Raw genomic sequence first — 21,618 nt, forward strand, 5'->3', positions numbered from 1 at the left:
TTTTATGAGAAGTACCCTCTGGTCACACTAAGCGCCTTTATCAAATTCGGTTATCAAATTTGTTTTGCGCCCGTTCATTCGTGTTGCGCTCATTCACTCGTTCATTCATTCGCCTTTTGAATTCCGCTTCGAACGGTTGTGTCTACACCTCTGCGCAACTAGTTCGAAAGAAAAAACTAAGCTCCGCGCGAAAACAGTAGGGAATTAAAACTAGAATATTTCTGGTAAAAAACATTTATCATTGAATAAAATAACTACAACACGAATCGTGAGAAAAGGAAGCAAACTATTTAAACTAAATCAAGTAAGGAGCATACGAAAAAAACGAGATTTACAACCCGCGCGTTTTTCGATTAATGAATTAAAAATAAGTGTGCGTGCTACAAGTGGAAATAAAACTCGATTTCTGGGCCCCCGACTTTTGGTTGCAACACACATTATAACGGGAAGTGGCTCAACAAGTGGCTCGGGGATTATCTAATAAAGCCCTCCTACCGAAAATCATACTTAAATAATATAGATTATTATACGGGCAGAATACAACAAAAAAATATACATATATCAATTTTAAAACAACCAAAGGCCCATGTGTATGTGTGTAGTGTAAGCGCGTGCATATGTGTGTAAATCGAGAAACGCAGAGCAGCAGCAACAATAATAACACCAACAACAACGCTACAACGGCAACGTCAACAGCACGCAACAACAACAGCCACAACGGGCGCTGTGAGTGCGACGGAGACGGCAACAGCGTGAGTCATATACAAAGTGAAATGAAAATGCGGATAAAGCGAGAAGCGCCGTGTCTACTGTTATTTATGCCAATCCAAAATACCAACAACAACAATCGCATTGGTGGTGAGTACAAAAAGAACCAAAAAACAACAAAAAAATAATCAAATCAACAGAAATAAGCAATAAGAAAAATCGTACAATTTAAGATTACACTTAAACCAATCAAGAGAGCGGGACAGGGAGAACGAATTAATCCCTCTCTCTCGCTCTCTTGATTTTTACCGCTTGGCATGCTGTTTACTTCTGCAGGGGCGCGAAAGAGAGGGGGCGAGCACACGTAAGCGTCTCCATTTCATTTCTACAAAAGCAGCAAAAACAAGCAAAAAGAAACGAACTCGAGAGAGATCAGAGACTCAGAGTCAGTTACTTTTTTTCTCTCCATACGTGACTCACAATTCGCGTGTCTTTCAAAAATAAAAGCAAAAGAAGCGTTTCGATTCGTTTCTGTTTGGCTGGTTAAATAAAAAAAAATCCGTCAGTCCAACAAAATACGAGTACAAATAAAAAAAAATATAAAACAACAGAAAAAATGTAAAGCAAAGCAGGTTTCTCAAGCGGCCTGGCAACGCTGAAAAACTCGATTTGAAACGACCTTTCGAGTACGAATTCATCGGCACAACAACAACAGAAGAAGGGAGAAGCGTGCGAAGGAGGAGGCCAAAAGGGGAGCAGAAGGAGAAAAAGCAACAGCCGCGGCAACAACTCGAAACTGAAGTTGGGAGTCGGTGAGAAAGAGCAGAGGAGCAGGAAGGGATAGTTGCAGGGGGCCAGGGGCAGCAAGAAAAAGGGGTCCCCTCGTGCCTGAAGTTAAAGTTTCAAATAAGTGTAACTTAATCTCAAGCTTGAAATTTATAGAATATAATTTTTATAAGAGTCATTTAAAATCAAATTACCCTTTGAACATTATTGAAATAATCGTTTAACCAGATTATTCTCAGTAATAGCGACAGTAAACACAGATGTCTTACCTTGTCTTACCTTCTCCAGACAATAAACAGGGAATTACCAATAACAGTAAACATAATTGCGATTTGCAACGCAAAAGTTGATCAAAATAGTGAACAGAAACCTCTTCATAGCTCGTTTCCAAATGTAAACAAGCCACTGTATACCAATTAGCACTTTCCTATTTTCTACTCCACTTCACACCACTCCTTTCCCACACCATAAATCCCCTTCGAAGCCCACACACTCCAGACCCAGACGCCCCTGGAGGTTTGCAATGCACTATTGGCATGCGATTTTACTTGTTTTACTAGCCGCAAACAACCACAGCGGACAAAAAAAAAAATAAAACAAAAAACAGAACCAACGTTTCCTGCCGCGGTGAAAAGTTGGTTGTATTTTTTTTAGAGGCTGTTGCTTTTCTGTGTTGTTTTTTGGCTTTTGAGGTCGCTTGGCTGATAACAGCAATTTCGTACCCCAGTAGTTAGCTTGAAGTTGTTTTGCTTTTCAGCATAAAAGAGACTATACTTTCGGGTAAAGCTGATAAAGTTGACTTGATCAAGTCAGCACAGTCAGAACTCCTAAAACCACTTTGAAAACATAATACAAACTGTAGCATTGGTTATCTTATCAACTTGTTGACGGAAGGCTAAAATGATACCCTTCAATCAAAGAATCTGGCTTAAAGTTATAATTTAGTCTGGGGTAAAAATGCTGCTTGAAGTTTAAAAAATAAATATTTACTGGTATAAACATATTACTTAGGTAAATTATAACTTGGAGTAGTTGGTATATCTTTATATTATATGAAAACAGAATAATTTTGTATTTAGAACCCAAATATCCCAGCTTTCAAGAGCTCAGATAACCGTATTATCGTACTAAAAAGATTTCAATTGCTTGTTATGGACAGGTTTTGTTCAGATTGCTTATTAATGTATCATTTTGCTCGTGTTTTACTATAATATACTATCAAATTGGTATCCGTCGAGCTTACAAAGCGTTAATTATGCCTGCTCACTGTGATAAGCGACTTTTGTGAGCTGCGAGCGAATGTGGAAAACTTTGGTTTTGCATTCGCTCGTAATCAGGCGAAAAAGAAAAAAAAACAAAACTCTGGAGCCGAAATAAATGTCTTACGTCAGTTTTGGCAGGCGGCAATCGAAACGAAATATTTTTGCGGTTTATTTGAACGGAGAACCTGGCGCGACAAGTTTTTCGCACTGTGGTCCATACACGGGCCGTGCTGACATCATGGGTTATAAAATTAAGCAAATCGCTAACCGCCAATTAAAATCAGTTTTTAAATCGCTAAATTAATGCGTATTTTTCATTCTCTCTGCAGCCAATCAGAAGGACTATCCCAACAAGCGGTCCAGGGAGAATCTGGCATGTGACGAAGTGACTTCGACGACGTCATCATCCACGGCAATGAACGGCGGCGGACGGACGCCGGCGCTAACCCGCAGCTGCTCCAGTCCGGCGGTCTACGGTAAGTGAAAGTCGGCTGAATGGGGAACCCAGCGGAAGGTATGCGACCCGAAGACGGGTTTTCAAGCAACACTCAGTTAGTCAGTGAGTCAGTTAGAAATTTTTAGCCAATTGTCTGTGAATCGTCATGAATTTTGGTATGCAATAAGTTACCAGCCTTACATATCCACATGCAAACTTGGAGCATTGCAGATTGAAAATAATTAGAGATATGATAAAACAATCAATGATTCATAGTAGACAACATAGATTGCATACTATAGCTGATTACTTATAGCACTTACTTACTTTCCTAGTTACCAAGTTACAAAAGCATTGCGATCGAGAACGGAACTCAAGGGGCACCATATCGCCAGCCGATCGAGAAATCTCTCAATTGTTCTGCTGTTGCATATTTGCATGTATAGTGCTGCTTGTGCTTATCATTGCATTTCATTTCCTACTTGGCCCAAGTTCCGCACCCCCCACCCCGCCGAACTGACTTTTCTGATAGTACAACATGGCGATAAATTGTCTAAGATTGTCATACAATCTTTCCGTCATTTCGTCCCTTCTCTTTCCCACACTGGTGAGCTCTGCTTTAACATTAAAAACAAACAGTTTTGTTTTTGCTTTGGCACGTGCTGTGAGATAAATCGCTCGCTCTCTAGCGCCCTCTCGCTCGCACCTTTAACTCGTATTTTTGCACGTTACGAAATGTGGTGTACCTATATGTACATACATGTGTATGAAAAGTATGCGAAAAGCAGCAAAACACATGCAAAACAACAATAACAATGGTATCAACAACAACAGCGACTGGCGTACAGTGAAATTTTCAATGTCAAACTTTTGCATATTACTCATTTACTCACGTTGGGCATCGTACTAAATCTCGGGTTTGAGTGGGGTAACCCTCGACTTATATGTATGGTACGAATGTACGTACATATACATACGAATGTCACGCTTTTCCACCTGACAAAGTGACAATGTGATCACAGCTTCGGTATTTTCCATATTCTACAGGATTAGTAATGCATCAGACATTTATAGACGCGAAATTAAAAATACTTTTTAGTTCAATCATAATCTCCGACCTATACTAAAGTTAAAGATCGTTTGATTTAAATACATACATTATCGGTCAATATATTTCTAAAGCAATATTTAGAGATAATTGTTTTCTGTAGATCGATTTGATCGTCGTACTTTTCAAATATAAAAACAGATATGTCAAATTATTTCACATATTTATTAAATGAATAAACAATAGGCAGCAATGACTCACAGTAAATAATAACTTGTAGTTCACCAACAAAAGAAAGGAAACTCCCAAAAAATAATCACATTTTCATGAAGTTGGCAATTCCCTTGGCACACTAATTACCGATCGATTGCTGTGTGGGGATCTATAAAACATCCATATTACAATGTTTGTAAGTACAAGCGATTCCTGTTTATCGAAACGTCAGCTGAGTCACTGTGGAGCTATTTATGAAATCTTTTAATTGCATTCTTAATACACCACTGTGTACTTTGTGCAGTGCTATCAGAAGGGGCTTGTGTAAATGTCGCAATGGCAATCATCTTTACGTGTAAAGTAAAGTTCCAACGTGCTGCCGATGACTAATGCATGTGATTTCCGTGTGACCCACAAAGTGCAGTCAGCCCAAATAAATAAATATAAATGAAAAACACGAAGTTGCGTTGCCATGGCTCTGAGTGCTATCAATTAACACGCAAGCCAATGACAAATAATCGATGGAAGGGAGTACAATGGGTAGGGGTGTCTATGGCCAAAACCGCAGGGCATATGCTGGTATTCCTGGGGCAGCACTTTTATCTAAACACTACACTGGCAAACGGAGCTCGCAACCAAAAGTGTGTAATTTCAATTGAAATAACTTTTAAACAGAAAGTTTGATTGTTGCATATGGGGTAGTTGTTCAAAAGCCTCTGGCCATCGATAGAAGTTTCAGGGTAGTTTTTCTTTCGAATGTAGTTTTATAAGATAAAGTTGGCTTTTTCAAAGTGTAGTTAGACGGTGCACAATTATAGATACACATAGAGAGGGAAGCAAAAACAATTGCGCGGCTCATTGAGAGTGCTACGAACTCGGGGACGGCAATGAGGCAACGTGAAGCCACCCCTCGGCCCGCTGACCGCCCCTGCCCCTGCCCCCTTTCCGCTTGCCACCCCCACCTTCGGCTTCGCCCACTGCCAATAAAACTGAACCCAACTGAACTGGGACTATGCCTCTGTGTGTGGCATGACTCATGCAACAGCAACAGAGGCCCCAGCAGACGAATCCAATCGAAACGAAAACGCTGCGCGGCGGTGGCGCAGGAGGGGCAGGGGGTGAACAAAAAATAAACAATTTGTTGTAGCAAAATTTAGACATTGTGTACAACAATAGATACAGAAAACAGGGCATGCCCATACCCATCCCCATCGCAATGATCATTTGCCCAGACTCTTTTGTTGCATGACATCGCGAATTGGCAAACTTCCATCGCATTATAGAAGGAGATCTTTCCCCGACAATGGGCACTTTTTGTACGGCATTTGGGGGCAAGAACAGCAAGAACTTTTCCATTATTTACTCATAAAAACTAATGATCCGATCCGCATGTATCTTTGCAGATATTGAAACACACCCCGCCTCGCCCGTTTTCCCGCATCTATTGCTGGGCAATGGACGCGATGCCGACGATCCCAGCAGCGTGGGCGCCAACTGTGTGCTAAACGTTACCTGCCAAAGTCCCAATGAGAGCCATCTGCAGGGCCTCAAGTACATGCAAATACCTGCCAGCGATACGCCCCATCAGAACATCAAGCAGTACTTCCAGGAGGCCTACGACTTTATCGGTGAGTATCCCTCATGGTTTAATCCGTACGCATTACCATCCCAACTATGTATACTCATATACTATGTGTATCCCAAAGATACAAGTAATATGCGCTGATCAGATTTGCATCACTTGTTGAAAGCTAAGTTTGTAATTAGCGAAGTAAACGTAAACGACTTTAGGTTGTAAGCTTAGAAACAGTTTTAGCTATAGAAAAAGTTCTGGGAAGATGACAAATGCGTTCAGCTCATTAGGGAAAACGTCTGGATGGTCGTGAAACTTTCCGAATATTTGGCAGAGATTAGGCGGCGTGTCAACCTAATCTTGGAAAAATAATGCCAAATTCTGAGGAAGCTAGTGCTCCCCGAATTCGGTCTGAGAATCCGAGTTACGCTTAGTCATCATCTTGGCGATTTGCGATTGGCGATTGCTAAACGTGACTTGTTATTGGATGCCTGGCGGGCTTTTTCCGCGGTCAGCGGGCTCATTTGTGGATTTTGCATAACGGTTTTCGTCTGGCTTCCAATTCGCCTTTCTTCGTTTTGGTCTGGTCGGAAAATTCGTTATTGACTTTTTGTTTGTTTGCCCCTTTTTTGGCATGTTGTGTGCTCTTGGCATTTCGTGCTGCCCTCAGCGCTTTTCCCACACAACCAAGCACACTACACAAATTGTTAATTTTAAATGAAAATAATAATATGTACCCTGTGCTCCACTGAGACGCAAAAAAAGGGGCACGAGGTGGCGGGAGAGAGCTTTAGCCGTGGAATATAATGCTGACGTCAATCGCATTTTTCCATTTCCATTTTCTATGTCCAAAGCGGTTCATCAAGTATTTTTGTTTTACTCATTTTTTAATACACATATATAATTTTTTTGTTCTTCCAAAGCTAATGTCTTGGCACGTGTGCACGAGCTTTGTCGTTCTTATTGCTGTTTTTGTTTCTCCGTATTATTAATGTTTTTTGTAGCGTCTGTGGTTTAAGTAGTGCAAATATATCATTTAAAACAAGCAAGAGAAAAAAAGAGTGGGCGGTACGAGCGACCGACGACCTCCAAACTAGGTGTCTCTAAAAAGTGATAATATTGTTCTACACAGCCATGGATTGTATTGGAATCGGTTTTCAAAGCATATGTACTATATGTGTGCTTAATTTTAAATGCCTTTGACCCTATTTTAAGTAAATATGGGTATTGGTTGGATTATATTTCAGTACCTTGAATATAGTATCGGTATTGGCAGTTCGATAACGTTAGAAACCAAAAAGAAATCGATACTAGACCTCTATCATATTAGAAATATTAAAACCGGTAAAATATTTTCTTATTGTAAAGACTAAATGTGCAATTAGTGGTGAAAATCTTAGTTTTATAGTGAATTAGGAGTAAACTGTCAAAGCAAAGCTAAAATCAAAGTAATTTCCACCGTGGAATGCATGTATCTATCCCACTCCCTCGCTCCCATTAAGACAATTAGGGTGTGTTGATAAGGAGCAATGCTCCTTCCACCTCCAAAAGTTTTTGTTGTGGCTGCTCCTACGCTTATCCATTCGCTCTCTTCCTCGCCTCCTTCGCTCCTTCCGTCCTCCGTTCCTTCTCCTTCTGTGGTCGTCGCCTTGTTGTTGCTGTTGCGTGTTGGCGTTGGCAGACAGCATGGCGGCAGCGGCGTCGTCGTCGTCGCATTGTTGTTGCTGCCGTAACTGTGTTGCGACTTTGGCCACACTGAAAAACATAACTGATAGAAAAAAGGATTTGAAAAAAATTGGAAATTTATTTCAAACTTTCTGTCACTGGGTGAGCAGAACTTAAACTGAGATTTGGTTCATTTAGATAGTATTAATTCATTCAAAACATTAGAAGATTTAACCTTTATGATAAACGAAATGCCAGATAGAAGTTACTTGAAAGTTATGGCCTTGCGAAGGTCGATCTTTATAGATAAAGGTTTATCATAGAGTAAACCTGGTTGAATTTGATAATAGGGCGCACAACTGTAGCGGTTTTTTGTCGGTGCAGACCAGTTTGCACGGGCAATGGAAACTTTATGCAGATTGCAGCAGCAACAACAAGGCCAGCTAACCCGACCAGCCAACCGCAAACGTCCTTTCTGATAAGGGTTGTGTCCTCGACGCGCTTCCTGCGCTGCCCGAGTGTCAACGTATTTTTGGCCACCACTGTGCCCTGGCACGATGATGACTCATCGCCAATCCGTTTCGTTGTTCGTTCACAATGCAATGTGGAACACAGAGAGTGGGAGAGTGGGTGGGCGATAGGTGGTGGTGTGTGGTGGGTGGGTGGGTGGATGGTTGGGTGAACTGTACAGCCGCATCGATTTTTCTGTTGGCTTCTTATTGTTGCTATTTATTGCGCCGCCAACGGCTCTTCTCACCCCACTCTTTCCCTCCGGCGCTGTTTCGTTTTGGCATATGTTCTATTTTTGTAAACATTTCGGTTCCTGTTCATGAGTCATCGATTCGGTTTTTCTTCTTTTAGTGGGTTATCCTTGTGCGTGCGGCCTCGACTGTTGGTGTTGTATGGTATGGTCGTTGTTGTTGCTGTGGATTTCAGGTGCGGGGCGCAGCAACAGCTGGTTAATATCGCTTCCTCTCTCTTGCTCGCCCGCACTCTTCGTTTTATTTGCATCTGTCGGATCAGAATCCTTGATTCAGTCGTTTTTTGACAGATACACAGAAAGAAAACTGAATGCAAAACGGATTCATGTGTAGCTTATGCTTACAATGGGGTTTCAGCCTTAAGAAATAATTATAATGTGCTTTTATTAATTGTTCCTCCCTAAGTTTGCCGCTGTTATCCATGCTCAAGTGTTATTTTTATAAATGCTCTACCTCTCTCGCTCACTCACACCCGCGCAGAAACACATTAGTACTCAGGCACGAAGTAACGGTGGGCGGGGAGACGGACACGAGCAAGAAGAAGAGGAAGCAGAAGGAGGTGGCGGCGGCGAAGAAGCAGGGAAAAAGTATACGTACAATTTTGTACGGAGTGCATGAGTCATGATTTCGCTTCTCTGTTTGTGTTTGTGAGTTTGTGTGTGTTTGCCCCGGCCTTTTGCGCATTCGTTTTTGGTTTGCCGTCGTCACCTTATGCCTATTATTATTGTTTTATTTCGCCTGAATATATGCTGATCCCCGTCTTCGTGTGCTTCGTCTTCTACCGTACAACTTATGATTTCTCATTGTTGCGCTGCTTTTCGTTTTCCATTCATTATAACAGCACTTAGTGTGCGCGGGTGGCGGGGTGGTGTAGGGGGATGTATGAAAAGAGGAAGCACCGCTATTTTGAAGCAGAGCTTGAAATGAGCTCAACGCCGGCAGAGGCAGCGACAGAGCAGCGGCAGCGGCAGAGGCTCATTAGGCGACGGCAGAGTTCGAGGCCCCAATTGTTGTAGTAGTAGTTGTAGTCGGATAATGCTAATGTCATTATGCTGTGTCATTAACATGAACGATAAACCAAGCCGACCCACTTGGCCTAGAAAGCAATCAAAGCCTCAATTGTCAGGAAACTGAACGGTATTGCACAAGTAATTGAGATTTGGACGTCACAAGGACTTTTCAGATATCACCAAAAGTTTAGACCTGGAAATTACTTGTGAGATTTCTGTAATAAAATAGTTTTTTCAGAGCCCAAGAAAAGATCTTCAAACATCAAAAGAGTAAAATCTTATTTCCCTCAAGGCATCTGACATTTTCAAACCCAAGGCCATAATTATAAACAAACTTTCGTTCCGCCTAAATAGGCCAAGAATACCAGATGCTGAGGTAAGTAAACAGAATACCAAGGTTTAAATTCGAAATAGAGATCTCACAGCAATGCTCGATCTAGTATCTAGTATTTAGTATCTTCGTGCTTTCTAGCTGATTTCGCATCCTTCCCAACGATTGCCAACCAATTTGTCAAGTTATCGCCGCGATGTCTGTGCTAACTGTACCCATATTATTTGTGCGCCAAGCTATCAAGTTATCAAGCCGTCAACTTTTATCTGCCAACGGAGGAGGCCTCTTTGGCAAACTAACTTAATCTATAACGGTGCCTATGTACATTTGTACATGCGTGTATATATGTATACCGTTACGGGTTACGTTTACGGGACATTTTAGGTACAATTACGGGTTGTGCACACACAGTCGCAGAAGCAGCTAAGTAAACTGAAAGCGGAGGCCCCTCGAGAACATTTGGTGATAGCCACATTCTATATACATACAATTGGACAGCTGATTAGATAAAACTATGAATGCATATGTTCAAATATTATATACTGACAGTTGAAAAAAATAGATGGCTCTAAAATAAAAATTCAAATTGCTGTACCAAAACGATCTAAATTTCAAAAACCCAAGTAACGCAGATACAAAGTACAGCGTATAAAATGAGAGAACCCAAAAAATCCTTCGGCTAATGAGTAATCGAGAATCATTTGGCAGACAACAAACAAAAAAGTATTAACCGAAACACAACAACCAAAAACCCGAGGTGACATTTTTGTTGGCCCCCGTGTGCATAATTTCAATATTCGTCAGCCGGCTATTTTTAAAATGCAAAAAAAAATCGACCAAGCGAAATAAACTGAAAAATCTTCGCACAGGAATTTCGAATTTGAAATATGCGTTGCGGCTTCGTTCTTTTTATTGTTGTATCGAAATTATAAGGCTCTTAATCATTTTACAGGGAATCCAAATCCTACACTTCCTAGTGTTTCTCTACACGGAAAAAAATATGATTAATACACAAGAAATGTATAGGAATTCCCTTTTAATGGTAATTATACGTAAGATCGTGGGATAGGATTGTTATTATTTCAGCGAAAAAGTCTCGCCAATAAGAGAGCATACACAAAACAAGTCATTGTGTACTTATTCATCAATACCCCGCTTTTGAGACTCTGTATTCGCCAAGTGTTTGATTTGCGCGCAATTTGTTTATGAAACATTCCGTTTGTTGTTGTTGCCGCTGCGCATGCTCTTCATGAATCACCCGAGGGGAGCCCTGATCCATCCACCTACCTCCCTCACACTTACCCCTTACCCCTCACTCACTACCCACTATTCACACAATTCACCCCGACCTGGTTGAGTTGAAGGCGAAGGCGACTCCAAAGTGCAGGCTGTCTTGGTGGCTTTGTTGTTTCCGTATGACTCGACACGTCAAAGTCGAGATTCGCCAAGTTGAAGGTCAAGTTGAGATCCCCACTCTCTTTGTCTCGGATGATTCAGCGGCGTCTTATCGCCATTTAAGTGTCCTGGCACTGGCACCTGCCGCACTCAGACTCACACTACGGCTGTCTCTTTCGATCGGCATGCGGCCGTCTCTTTCTGGCTGAATCAGAAACCCGTATGAGTAAGCGGGGTATTCTTAATGATAAACGGACGCCGAAAGTAATTAAATATTTCGAATATAAACAAAACTACTTGTTGCTGGACAACGTGCTCTGGCTTAAACAGCCAGCAGCATGAAAATAACATCGAGCTATAGTGGTTTATAAAAAGAACGGATGGTTGCAAAATATATACTCGAAGTAAGAAATTATAATTGTTTATACAACTCAAGCTGGAGCAAAGATGATGTTAGAATTATCCTAAAAATATTCCTATTGTAATTATTCTATTATGATCCTAAAAGAAATTTCCTTGTGTAATTACCAATAACGCATCCTTAGTTTTTGTTCTATTGCCCTGAACACTGCTGTTCATATATCATGTTACCATTGCTCAAAGGTTGTTTCTGTTTTCGATTCTGATTCCGATTCCGATTCTGTTGCTGTTTCTGTTTCGGCTTCTGGCCATGACTCAGAGGGAGTTGCGAGAGTTTCGCGCCCTGGGACTCATTTGGTTGACCCTTGGGTCCAAGATCCGGGACTTAATCATCACGAGAAAGAGTGAAATGATGCATTGGGCAAGCGGACATTGAGAAGAAGAACCGAAAACGACGCGACAAGTCGTCATCGCTGTCTGGCGACCATATAGCCCCATTTGATCCCATACCATCGCCCAGGCATCCCAGCTGTCAGACAGTCGTCTGCCACTTGGCCCACTTCTGAGCCGAAATCACCAGATGACGCACCCCGGGGGCCGGACAGTAAAAAAAAAAAGAAGAAACATCGCTACTGTTGCACTTAATCATACATTCATCGGTGTAAGAATTCGGTGACTACGACTACCCAATGTTGGCATTACGCATCGCCCCCAAAATGGAGTCACGACTCTCAGCCCTTTGGAATGGTGGCAACGTGTACTGCCCCATTATGGGCACGACTCCCCGAAATCCATCAGTCATCCAGTCATCGGCGGAATATGTGCTCCGGTGAACTAAGTCGGTTTAGTCATACGCATGCAAGGCTCTATTGGCGATTAGTAATTCCCCACAACATACATACATATACGGCTGCATATTTGTCACGAACAATAAACAATTACCAAAGCCCGGCTTCCCAATAATCGATCAAAGCGTCCGCTTCGAGTTCCGTTCTCTGGGATCGAAGTTTACACAGAAAAATGCAAAAAAACTCTATAGAGATAAACAAACAGATAATTGTTGGCTTTCATCGTGTATACCCATGATGAATAGTTTTAAGAAGACAGTTTAAGGGTGCTATAAATAATAGAAGATTGCTGGTTAATGCATTTAAAACTAGTTCTTTTTTACAAACATGATCTTTATATGCAATCAGCCGACTAATTTGAGTTCTCAACACTTCTACTTCTGAGTTCTTAATTCGAAACCGAGCCCAATTAGCCAGAACAACTTCACTTCATAGTGACTCAAACTAGACATTTGCGAAATTCATTCACCATTCACAGCTAGTTGTGGCTAGTTTTTGCGAAACTCCTTAGCCTTAGCCCCTGACATTCTGCATTATAATTTCTTGGACCGTTCTAGCCCACATATGAGTCATGTGGAGTGGTGTGCGCGAGGCAGGCGCGTTTACGGCGCGTTTTATGCGCGATTTTAACTGTCTGAGCGACGGGGTCATTAACTAAGAGGATTTATGAGCGCCGTGCGAATGGAACTCAGCTGAACAGAACGGAATGGAGCGGTTAGGAACGGGGACGGTGACCAATTGTCTGCCATTGTACGCTTAATGGCCATTTTTCTTTATCTATGCCTCTGTCTCTTTTGGCCTCCCCTGATCTATTTTTAGACAGCCTATAGATTGGTCATCTCTTTATTTGCCAATTTTGATTCTGCCACTGTACACTTACAAAAAAGAAAGATGATCAATGATTCAAATATCATATCTTCGTATAACTAACCATCTAGTATGGATTTCAGTATGATACATTTTGTGAACCCCCTTTCTAAGTCGAAACCATGACAAATTGCCCATTTTGGGTTGGTTACTTCTTCTATCCACTGTAGTTTCTGAGGCAAGAAACCATTTGGGGACTGTGACGCCCGTACTTTGGGTACTTGAGCACCCAGAACCTCCATTCTCAAAGGCTATCTTTGAATGGTAGTTGATTATTTATTTATGATGGATTTTCCCCGGGGCCGGTTATAGTTGCAATATCATCACAATCGTCCCGATAACACGGTTAACTCGATTTGATGTCACTTGACTGGTTGGTTGGTGGTGTGTAAACTGCAATTCATACAAACATAGTTGAAGTTGAAATTTGTGAAATCGATGTGGTTCGGTAGGGAAGGTCTCCTTATCGGAGTCCACTTTGTACCCCCACTGTTCATTGATAAATCAAACACACTGCTATCTCACCTCTTCAGGTAAAATGGGCGAAAAAGGGGTGGGTCTGGGGCGGAATTTTATGGAGAGGGCTGACAATATGGCTGCAAAATTTAGCGAGTTACACGCGCCTTCCAGATTTATCGCTGATATCACCTCCTTGCTGCATGACAGACTGGAGGAGGGGTTTATTTTATAATGGGGTGGTGCAGCGTGCACTGCAAGAAAAGGAGGAGGCACGAGGTTGGAGGAGGAGGGCGCCTGCCTGCCCGGTGACTAACAAGGCTTCTGCCCGACAGGCTGGTTATCAACTGTTTGGAAATCAGACAAGTGTGTTGCCTTGTTTGCATTATGAGTAAGCATCGATTAGGAAAGGCTCCCCATTCCCCCATAAAAACCCCTCTCGGAAGTCACCGGCTTTTTTTGTGCACACCTCCAACCCAAAATCACACCACAGCCAATTCCTGTCCGATAAGATATTTAGCTTATTTTTCGATGGTTACAGTCATACTTGTATAATCACAAAACCTACAAATTTCCCACACAGGCTGATAAGTGCGCTTTCTTAGGACTAATATTCCATTGTCTAGTCCTAGGAAGCTTCCACATGACATAAATTCCACTTCAACAATATGATTTAGTTATTTATGGCAAAATAGGAAGTGAATTCAACTTATTTTTGAGTTGAGACCTATTCGTTTGTATTACAGCACATGCACTTTAGTGGGTTTCTACTGTACATTAAGTATGGTGAGCCTTGGAAAAAAGTGCGCCGTATGCTGCGGATTCTTCTGGCATCTCTTCCTCTTCCTTCTGCCGCTTATCTTTGGCCAAAAATAACAACGTAAATTATGAGTTAATGTGCCCACGTGTGTGTGTGCCTGTGCAAGTGTGCGAGTGTGCGCGCGTGAGGGTATAAAAATGTTCTGTCAATAAGCCTCGTTGCTTTGTTGCTGTTGTTGCTGTTGTGGCTGCTATTGCTGTTCCCTCTGACTGATGATGACTCACAATTCACACAGTTGAGTTGCCGAGCGGGAGAGTGGGAGAGCAAACACGAAGAGGGTGAGAGAGATGCGAGCAGCCCACCAACACACATACACTGAAAGTATCGACAGGGCGATATCAACACAACGCAACATCATCGAAGCTTCCACGTCCGACGCTCAAAATTCGAAAAGTTTCTCCGTCGCCAGAGATGCACAGCAAAGGCTAAAAATAGCCAAACGAAGAAGATACAATTAAAGATAATTCTAAAAACTAAAGAAGTGACCAAAAAGGGCTAAAACCTAATGTTGTCTTAACAATCAAATTAGCCGTATCAAGATCAGAAAACAAAACTCGTCCTCATCACACCTATAGAAAAAATTCATCAGTCAAGGGTGTTCCATGATAAGATAGCTCATAATCATTAAGAGACCCAATTCAATTGTGCCATATTACTTTTTACCGTCTTATCAGCCGACTAAAACGTACCCTTTCCCTTTGATATTTTGCAGAAGATGCACGAAAAACGGGTTCCCGAGTGCTGCTGCACTGCCACGCGGGGATTTCGCGCAGCGCCACCATCGCCATCGCCTACGTCATGCGGTACAAGTCGCTCTCCCTGCTGGAGGCCTACAAGCTGGTGAAAGTGGCCCGGCCGATCATCTCGCCCAATCTGAACTTCATGGGCCAGCTGCTGGAGCTGGAGCAGAATTTACGCAAGAGCGGAGTCCTGGCGCCCGCAACCCCGCACCTGAATAATCCTAGCAATCCTTCGGGATCTTCTGTGGCAGTAAGCACCCAATCTAGTCAACTGGTGGAGCAGCCGGAGGAGGAGGAGATAGAGGAGAAGAGGGAGCAGCTGGAGCAGCGGGAACGGGGAAAATCCAAGTCGGATAGCGAGGCTATGGACGAGGATGGGTTCGACTACGATGATGTGGACAGCGGCGCGGGCAGCCTGGCGGGCAGTAACTGCTCCTCCCGGTTGACCTCGCCGCCGATTACACCGGATGACAAGGCGCCCAGCACTTCGGCGGCAGCGTCGACGGTTTCGGAACTAGATTCCCCCAGCTCCACCAGCAGCAGCAGTGGCATCTGCTCTCTGCTGCAGTCCACCACCAGCTCATCCGTATCACCACCCTGCGCAATCAGCAAGCCAAATCTGCTGTCGCCCACAAGGCAGTTGAAACTGTTCAAGCGGAATTCGCCCGCCAAACTGCGATTGGATCTGGAGTCCAGCTATGCGCCTCCGTCACCCAACCCAAACATCATGCCCTGGATTTCGGTGCCATCCACGCCCGTCTGCGATGAGGCACCGGAAAGCAGGATTAACCATTTGGCCAGCAACTTGACGAGGGACTGAGATAAGGTCCCCGCGAAAAGCCGCCATCAGCTAGCAGCAGTGACAAGAAAGAAAATGTGCAGCCAATTGCCGCATTCATTATGATCAAAACTAGAATTGATAAAGCTGTACGTTTTTCATAAAACAAGTAGAAAATGATAAAGTTTTGATGTATTTTACAACTACTAATTTACCGAAACTAAGGAATTTTTTACCTGATTGAAAGAATATGGATTTTATTAAGTCAGAAACGGCGAGAGGGCTGCTACTTCCTATCAAACAAGGTGATGCTAAATGGTTTCTCTAGCCACCTCTGCAACGTGTAAATACGTAAAACGTTCAATATCTGTACATAGAAACGTACCTAAAACAAAACACAAGGGAAAGAAATACCAATTGCAGCTTAAACTATGTACTTGCAATACCTTTTAAGAGCTTTTGTAATGTATTTCCTCTTCGCCCCTGAACCAACACAAAGCGAAGAACCACTAAAATAATCCAAAACAAGCTACTGGAGAAATTGTTTTGAGAGAATGAAAACCTCGTACATGTTAATTTAGTTTAAATTTAGTTGTAAGCGATTCTTAACTATACCTATACAGACATAAACTATATTAAACTTCACATAGAACAATGAAATGAATGAAATCCAAAATGCACTGCAACTATTTCTGCTGACTTGCCACACAAATAGAACCCTACCCAATTCCCAAAAATATTATAAACCCCGCCATATACACAGCAAATATCTTATCAAAACTGTTCTAAGTTTTATCAATCCGCTATAGCCACTCTAATAGTTTAGTTACTTCTTGAAAGTGAAAAAGTTTGTGTTTTCTAGTTTTAATTATTTATATGAAGCGAGCGTGTGAGAGGATTATGATTCATTTGTACTAGGTCGTAAGTCTATTAGGCTAAGCTACACCTGAGAAGTGTAACGCGTGTGCTAAGTAAAAGGAAATTATAATAGTAACCAAACCAAATGATGTTTTCTTGTGCACTTAAACTTTTAAACATGACCGCCAAAATGGCGAAATGTGTTATACGTTTCGAAGTTATGGGACCTAACAGTGCAGCTTTGTAGCCCTGAAGAGCAGCCAGCCCTGCCAGTGGAACTTGAAAAACATCGATAGCTATGTAACTGAGTATATCGAATTGTATTACATTAACTTATTTCTTTGGAAATCCCACGGCTTTCATTTATTTTTTAATTTTATAAATCTAAATCTTATAAACATCAAAGGGCAAGGCTAAATGCAATATAATAAACTTTCATTATGTTCATAATTAGCTGGCTTTGATAAGAAGAGTAAGCGCGGATTTAAATTTAAGTTTAGTTTAAATTTTATTTCCAAATGCTCAAAATAAATCGATTGACACTGCACAGGTGGAAATACAACCCTGCTCCCAAAGCGTCAGTCAAAGCGGTCCGTTTAATTTTACTTTGCTGTGTTTGCCATCGAGAATAAAATAACAAATCGAAGAATTGTAAGTAAAATAGACAGTGATTAATTTTGCCAAAATATTAGATCATTAGTGGCTCCTTTCAGTTTCTTGGCCAAAAGCAGCGTTTAATTTTCGCTGTGTAAGCTCAACACACACAAACGCATAGTTTACCGTTTGAAAACGGAAGAGCGAATTGCAAAGTCATCGTTTTTACGTGCGCTGTGTTTTTTCGACTAAATTCCACTAAAATAAAGCGGCGGGCGGACTCCAATATGTATGAGCTCGATTGGGACGATCCATACTGTGTGATGGCGCCGCTGATGGCTCAGGAGCGCTCATACTCCGGGATGAATGAGAAGTACGAAAGGAGTATCAGGCGAGATGGTAACACACGTGGATACGATGGAAATCGTGATGACTACGGCGGAGGAAGACGAGATTATCGCGGTAAACGCGATGGTTACGGCGGAGGACGCCGCGACGATCGGGATAACCAAGATAATTACGGCGCAGGGCGTCATGATAGTCGCGACGGTGGAGGAGGAGGCGGCTTTTTTAGCGAATCCTTGAGCATCGCTTCCGAGATGGTCGGAAAAGTTATTGGAAAAGCCGGCGCAAACATAAACCGGATCCAGACCGACTTCAATGTCCGCGTCAAAGTGGACAAGTGCGATCTAATTGTCAAGATAACTGGTAGCGTACGGAGCAACGTCATCGATGCCATCAATCAAGTTCGCAAGCAGGTGACTGATTCGGGGGATAGGGGACGAGATCGGGATAGTAGGGGCCATGGTTCCTATGGAGGATATGGTGGTGGCGGTGGCGGATATGACAGATCCAAGGGGAGTAGCTACCAGTTAAATCTTCCTGCTTCCGAGTCCAAAAACGACAATGGGGATCTCACAGGCACCATCGACTGGGCAGCCCTGAATAAAGCTTCGGTGAGTTAAAATTAAAAAATAAGGTTTTGTACATTCTAAAAGATGTGACTTTTAAAACGAATGCCTTAAGCGGAAAGTTGCTCAGTTCCTTATCGACATTATACCTTACCTCACAATTATATTTAAAGCTCGTGACAAGCGCGAAACTTGAAGATAATTTTACGTATTCTTCATATCACCTTAAACCTCAACTGATTTCCACTGATCCACACAGGAAGCAGCTACTGCGGCACGGTGGTCCAAGTGTCCACCGCTAACAAAGAACTTTTACAAGGAGGCTCCTGAGGTGGCCAATCTTACCGAATCGGAGATCGAGCGCATTCGCGATGAGAATAACAAGACAACAGTGTCTCATGTTTTCGAGCCAAAGGAGGGGGAAACGGTGGCGCCTATTCCAAATCCAGTTTGGACCTTCGAGCAATGCTTTGCCGAATATCCAGATCTGCTGGGCGAGATAACTAAAATGGGCTTCCCCAAGCCCTCGCCCATCCAATCGCAGGCGTGGCCCATTCTCCTGCAAGGTCATGACATGATCGGTATCGCCCAAACGGGCACGGGCAAAACACTAGCTTTCCTTCTGCCCGGCATGATTCACACTGAGTACCAGAGCACGCCCAGAGGTACGAGGGGCGGAGCTAACGTACTGGTGCTGGCGCCCACCCGGGAGTTGGCTCTGCAAATCGAAATGGAGGTCAAAAAGTACTCCTTCCGCGACATGAAAGCGTGAGTATCCTAATCGATCATAAGGTGCGTTCCGTTTTATCAACTCGGCTCAATTTGCAGCGTTTGTGTGTACGGCGGCGGCGATCGCCGCATGCAGATCTCCGACTTGGAGCGCGGTGCTGAAATAATTATCTGCACCCCGGGACGTCTGAACGATCTGGTTCAGGCCAACGTCATTGATGTGAGCACCATCACCTATCTGGTGCTTGACGAGGCAGATCGCATGCTGGACATGGGTTTCGAGCCGCAGATCCGAAAGGTGATGCTAGACATCCGTCCGGACCGTCAGACCATTATGACGTCGGCCACTTGGCCACCAGGAGTACGTCGCTTAGCGCAGAGCTACATGAAGAATCCGATTCAGGTGTGTGTCGGATCGCTCGATTTGGCGGCCACGCACTCGGTGAAACAAGTGATTCAGTTGCTGGAGGACGACAAGGAGAAGTTCAATACCATTAAATCTTTCGTTAGGAACATGAGCAATACGGACAAAATCATCATATTTTGTGGACGCAAGGCTCGTGCTGATGACCTATCCAGTGAGCTTACGCTGGATGGTTTCATGACCCAGTGCATTCATGGTAATCGCGATCAGATCGATCGGGAGCAGGCTATTGCCGATATCAAGTCCGGAGCCGTGCACATCCTGGTGGCTACCGACGTGGCATCACGTGGCCTGGATATTGAGGACATCACGTAAGCAAACTACGATTCCTTTTAGCCATTAGTTATTAATTTTTCCTCCACATAGGCATGTCATCAACTATGATTTTCCGCGCAACATCGAAGAGTATGTGCACCGCGTAGGCCGCACCGGACGTGCTGGCCGAAAGGGCACCTCCATAAGCTTCATTACTCGCGAGGATTGGGGTATGGCCAAGGAACTGATCGACATTTTGCAGGAGGCGGAGCAGGAGGTGCCCGACGAACTGCACAACATGGCTAGACGCTTTAAGGCCATGAAGGAGAAGCGCGCTGCAGAAGGCGGCGGCTTTGGAGGAAGAGGTGGCCGCTTTGGCGGCGGACGTGGCGGCGGAGGCCGAAATTTCGATCGATTTGTCTACTGATTCAGTCTACATTTTCTAGTTATTAGGAGACCACAGCGCATTAAAGTGCCTTGCAATGTTGTTTATCAGAATTGTTTCGAACACGATTTGAATACATTCAAACTGAGAATTTAGAATATTTATTGAGCTTAGTTAGCGCCACCGGCGTATTTCTCCAGGAGTTCCTGCTTCCGTTTGCGCAGCAGAGCTTCCTGTACATCCTGTTGCGTCGGCACGGGAACGTGGGCGGTGAACTTGGGTGCCAAAAGGCCGTGAGGATCCTCGACGGCGGCTCGAGCCTTTGCATCCTCGATGGCTTCGCGTGCTGGTCCCGAAAGAGGATATATTTCGTCCTCTTCTTCGTCATCGATTATGCGACCATCTCTGGCCATTTTCTCGCGCCATTCCTGCACGGCCTTCTGAATGGCCGCTCGTTCGATGCGTTCCTCCAGAGGGATCAGGACACCATCTTCGTCGTCCCGATACCCGTAGTATTCGGCATCTATATCCTTCATTAGTTCGGCGCGGGATTTCCTAGGAGGCGGCGGAGGATCCTGTTCAAAGAGCTCGCGAACCCCCGGCAAATCCTTGGCGGCGCCAAAGTATTTGTAGCCTCGATTGCCGGGCACTTCACGACCCTCCGCATCGAACATCTTGGGACCATAGCGTCTATAGTGGGGTCCTCCCAGCGAAGATATCTGGTTTTCCCAATGCCGTTTCTCACGCAGCAACTTGTTGATTTCATCGTTCAGATCGCGTATCCGGAATTCTCCCAAGCCAGCTGTAAGTGTTCAGTATTAGTGGATGTCTTTACAGGGATTTTATGAACCGAAGTAGGTACCATTTTGTATCTGAGCCACCTTCTTCGATATCTCGCGTATAATCTCCAGGCGGAACTTCTCGCATCTGGGCAAATCGTGGCACTCGGAGGCCAAGTAGGGCCGGCGTTCCTTTTCACCGGATTCCACTTCTTTTGCGGCCCGCCAACGTGCCAAAGTTGTCCTGCCGGAAATAAGCGGGTGAGTACAAGAAATCATATGTCACATGGTATGTCCGGTTTACTTACATTGCCTTCTCTGCATTGCGCGCCTGAAAATATACATTTATTATACATTTAAATAAAATTTATAAAATTATCGCACTTACCATTTTGTTTACTATCTTCTTCTGCCTAAACTGCCAGTCACAACGAACCTCGCAGAAATCGATGGTATGCTTATCGATAGGAAGTACAGTAAATATTGTACATAAGTGATTTAACCTATTTCTTAAATTAAATTTATAATTCATATGTACGATACAACCCGAAAACATAATATATTTCATTTGAACTTAAATTCATGTTTTGTATATAGCTTTTAACATTTATTTTCATTAGTAGAAT

General features: G+C 43.3%; 3 protein-coding genes across 4 annotated transcripts; 2 read left to right on the plus strand and 1 right to left on the minus strand.

The window, feature by feature from the left end:
- The first annotated feature begins 8 nt into the window (after window positions 1–8).
- LOC6552936 (tyrosine-protein phosphatase vhp-1) lies at window positions 9–17,056 on the plus strand. Of its 2 annotated transcripts, XM_001980977.3 has the most exons (4): window positions 9–858; window positions 3,086–3,232; window positions 5,857–6,081; window positions 15,252–17,056. In XM_001980977.3, exons 1-4 carry the CDS (start codon window positions 618–620, stop codon window positions 16,097–16,099), a joined length of 1,461 nt encoding a protein of 486 aa, XP_001981013.1. In that variant the 5' UTR covers window positions 9–617; the 3' UTR covers window positions 16,100–17,056. The 2 variants fall into 2 exon arrangements, with proteins under 2 accessions (XP_001981013.1, XP_026832062.1); XM_026976261.1 differs by lacking the exons at window positions 9–858; window positions 3,086–3,232; window positions 5,857–6,081 and adding an exon at window positions 9,821–9,838.
- Window positions 17,057–17,398: 342 nt separating this feature from the next.
- Window positions 17,399–20,326, plus strand: LOC6552935 (probable ATP-dependent RNA helicase DDX43). Its single transcript, XM_026976250.1, has 5 exons — window positions 17,399–17,566; window positions 17,629–18,465; window positions 18,680–19,188; window positions 19,249–19,884; window positions 19,940–20,326. The coding sequence occupies exons 2-5, from the start codon at window positions 17,797–17,799 to the stop codon at window positions 20,253–20,255; spliced, it is 2,130 nt and encodes a 709-aa protein (XP_026832051.1). The 5' UTR covers window positions 17,399–17,566; window positions 17,629–17,796; the 3' UTR covers window positions 20,256–20,326.
- Window positions 20,327–20,347: 21 nt separating this feature from the next.
- LOC6552934 (pre-mRNA-splicing factor ISY1 homolog) lies at window positions 20,348–21,458 on the minus strand. Its single transcript, XM_001980975.3, has 4 exons — window positions 21,381–21,458; window positions 21,301–21,323; window positions 21,076–21,236; window positions 20,348–21,015 (listed from the first exon to the last, which is right to left on the minus strand). The coding sequence occupies exons 1-4, from the start codon at window positions 21,381–21,383 to the stop codon at window positions 20,384–20,386; spliced, it is 819 nt and encodes a 272-aa protein (XP_001981011.1). The 5' UTR covers window positions 21,384–21,458; the 3' UTR covers window positions 20,348–20,383.
- Between the last annotated feature and the right edge of the window lie 160 nt (window positions 21,459–21,618).

Source organism: Drosophila erecta, unplaced genomic scaffold (genome assembly GCF_003286155.1).
Source record: "Drosophila erecta strain 14021-0224.00,06,07 unplaced genomic scaffold, DereRS2 tig00000000-arrow-pilon, whole genome shotgun sequence".
NCBI classification, from domain to species: domain Eukaryota; kingdom Metazoa; phylum Arthropoda; class Insecta; order Diptera; family Drosophilidae; genus Drosophila; species Drosophila erecta.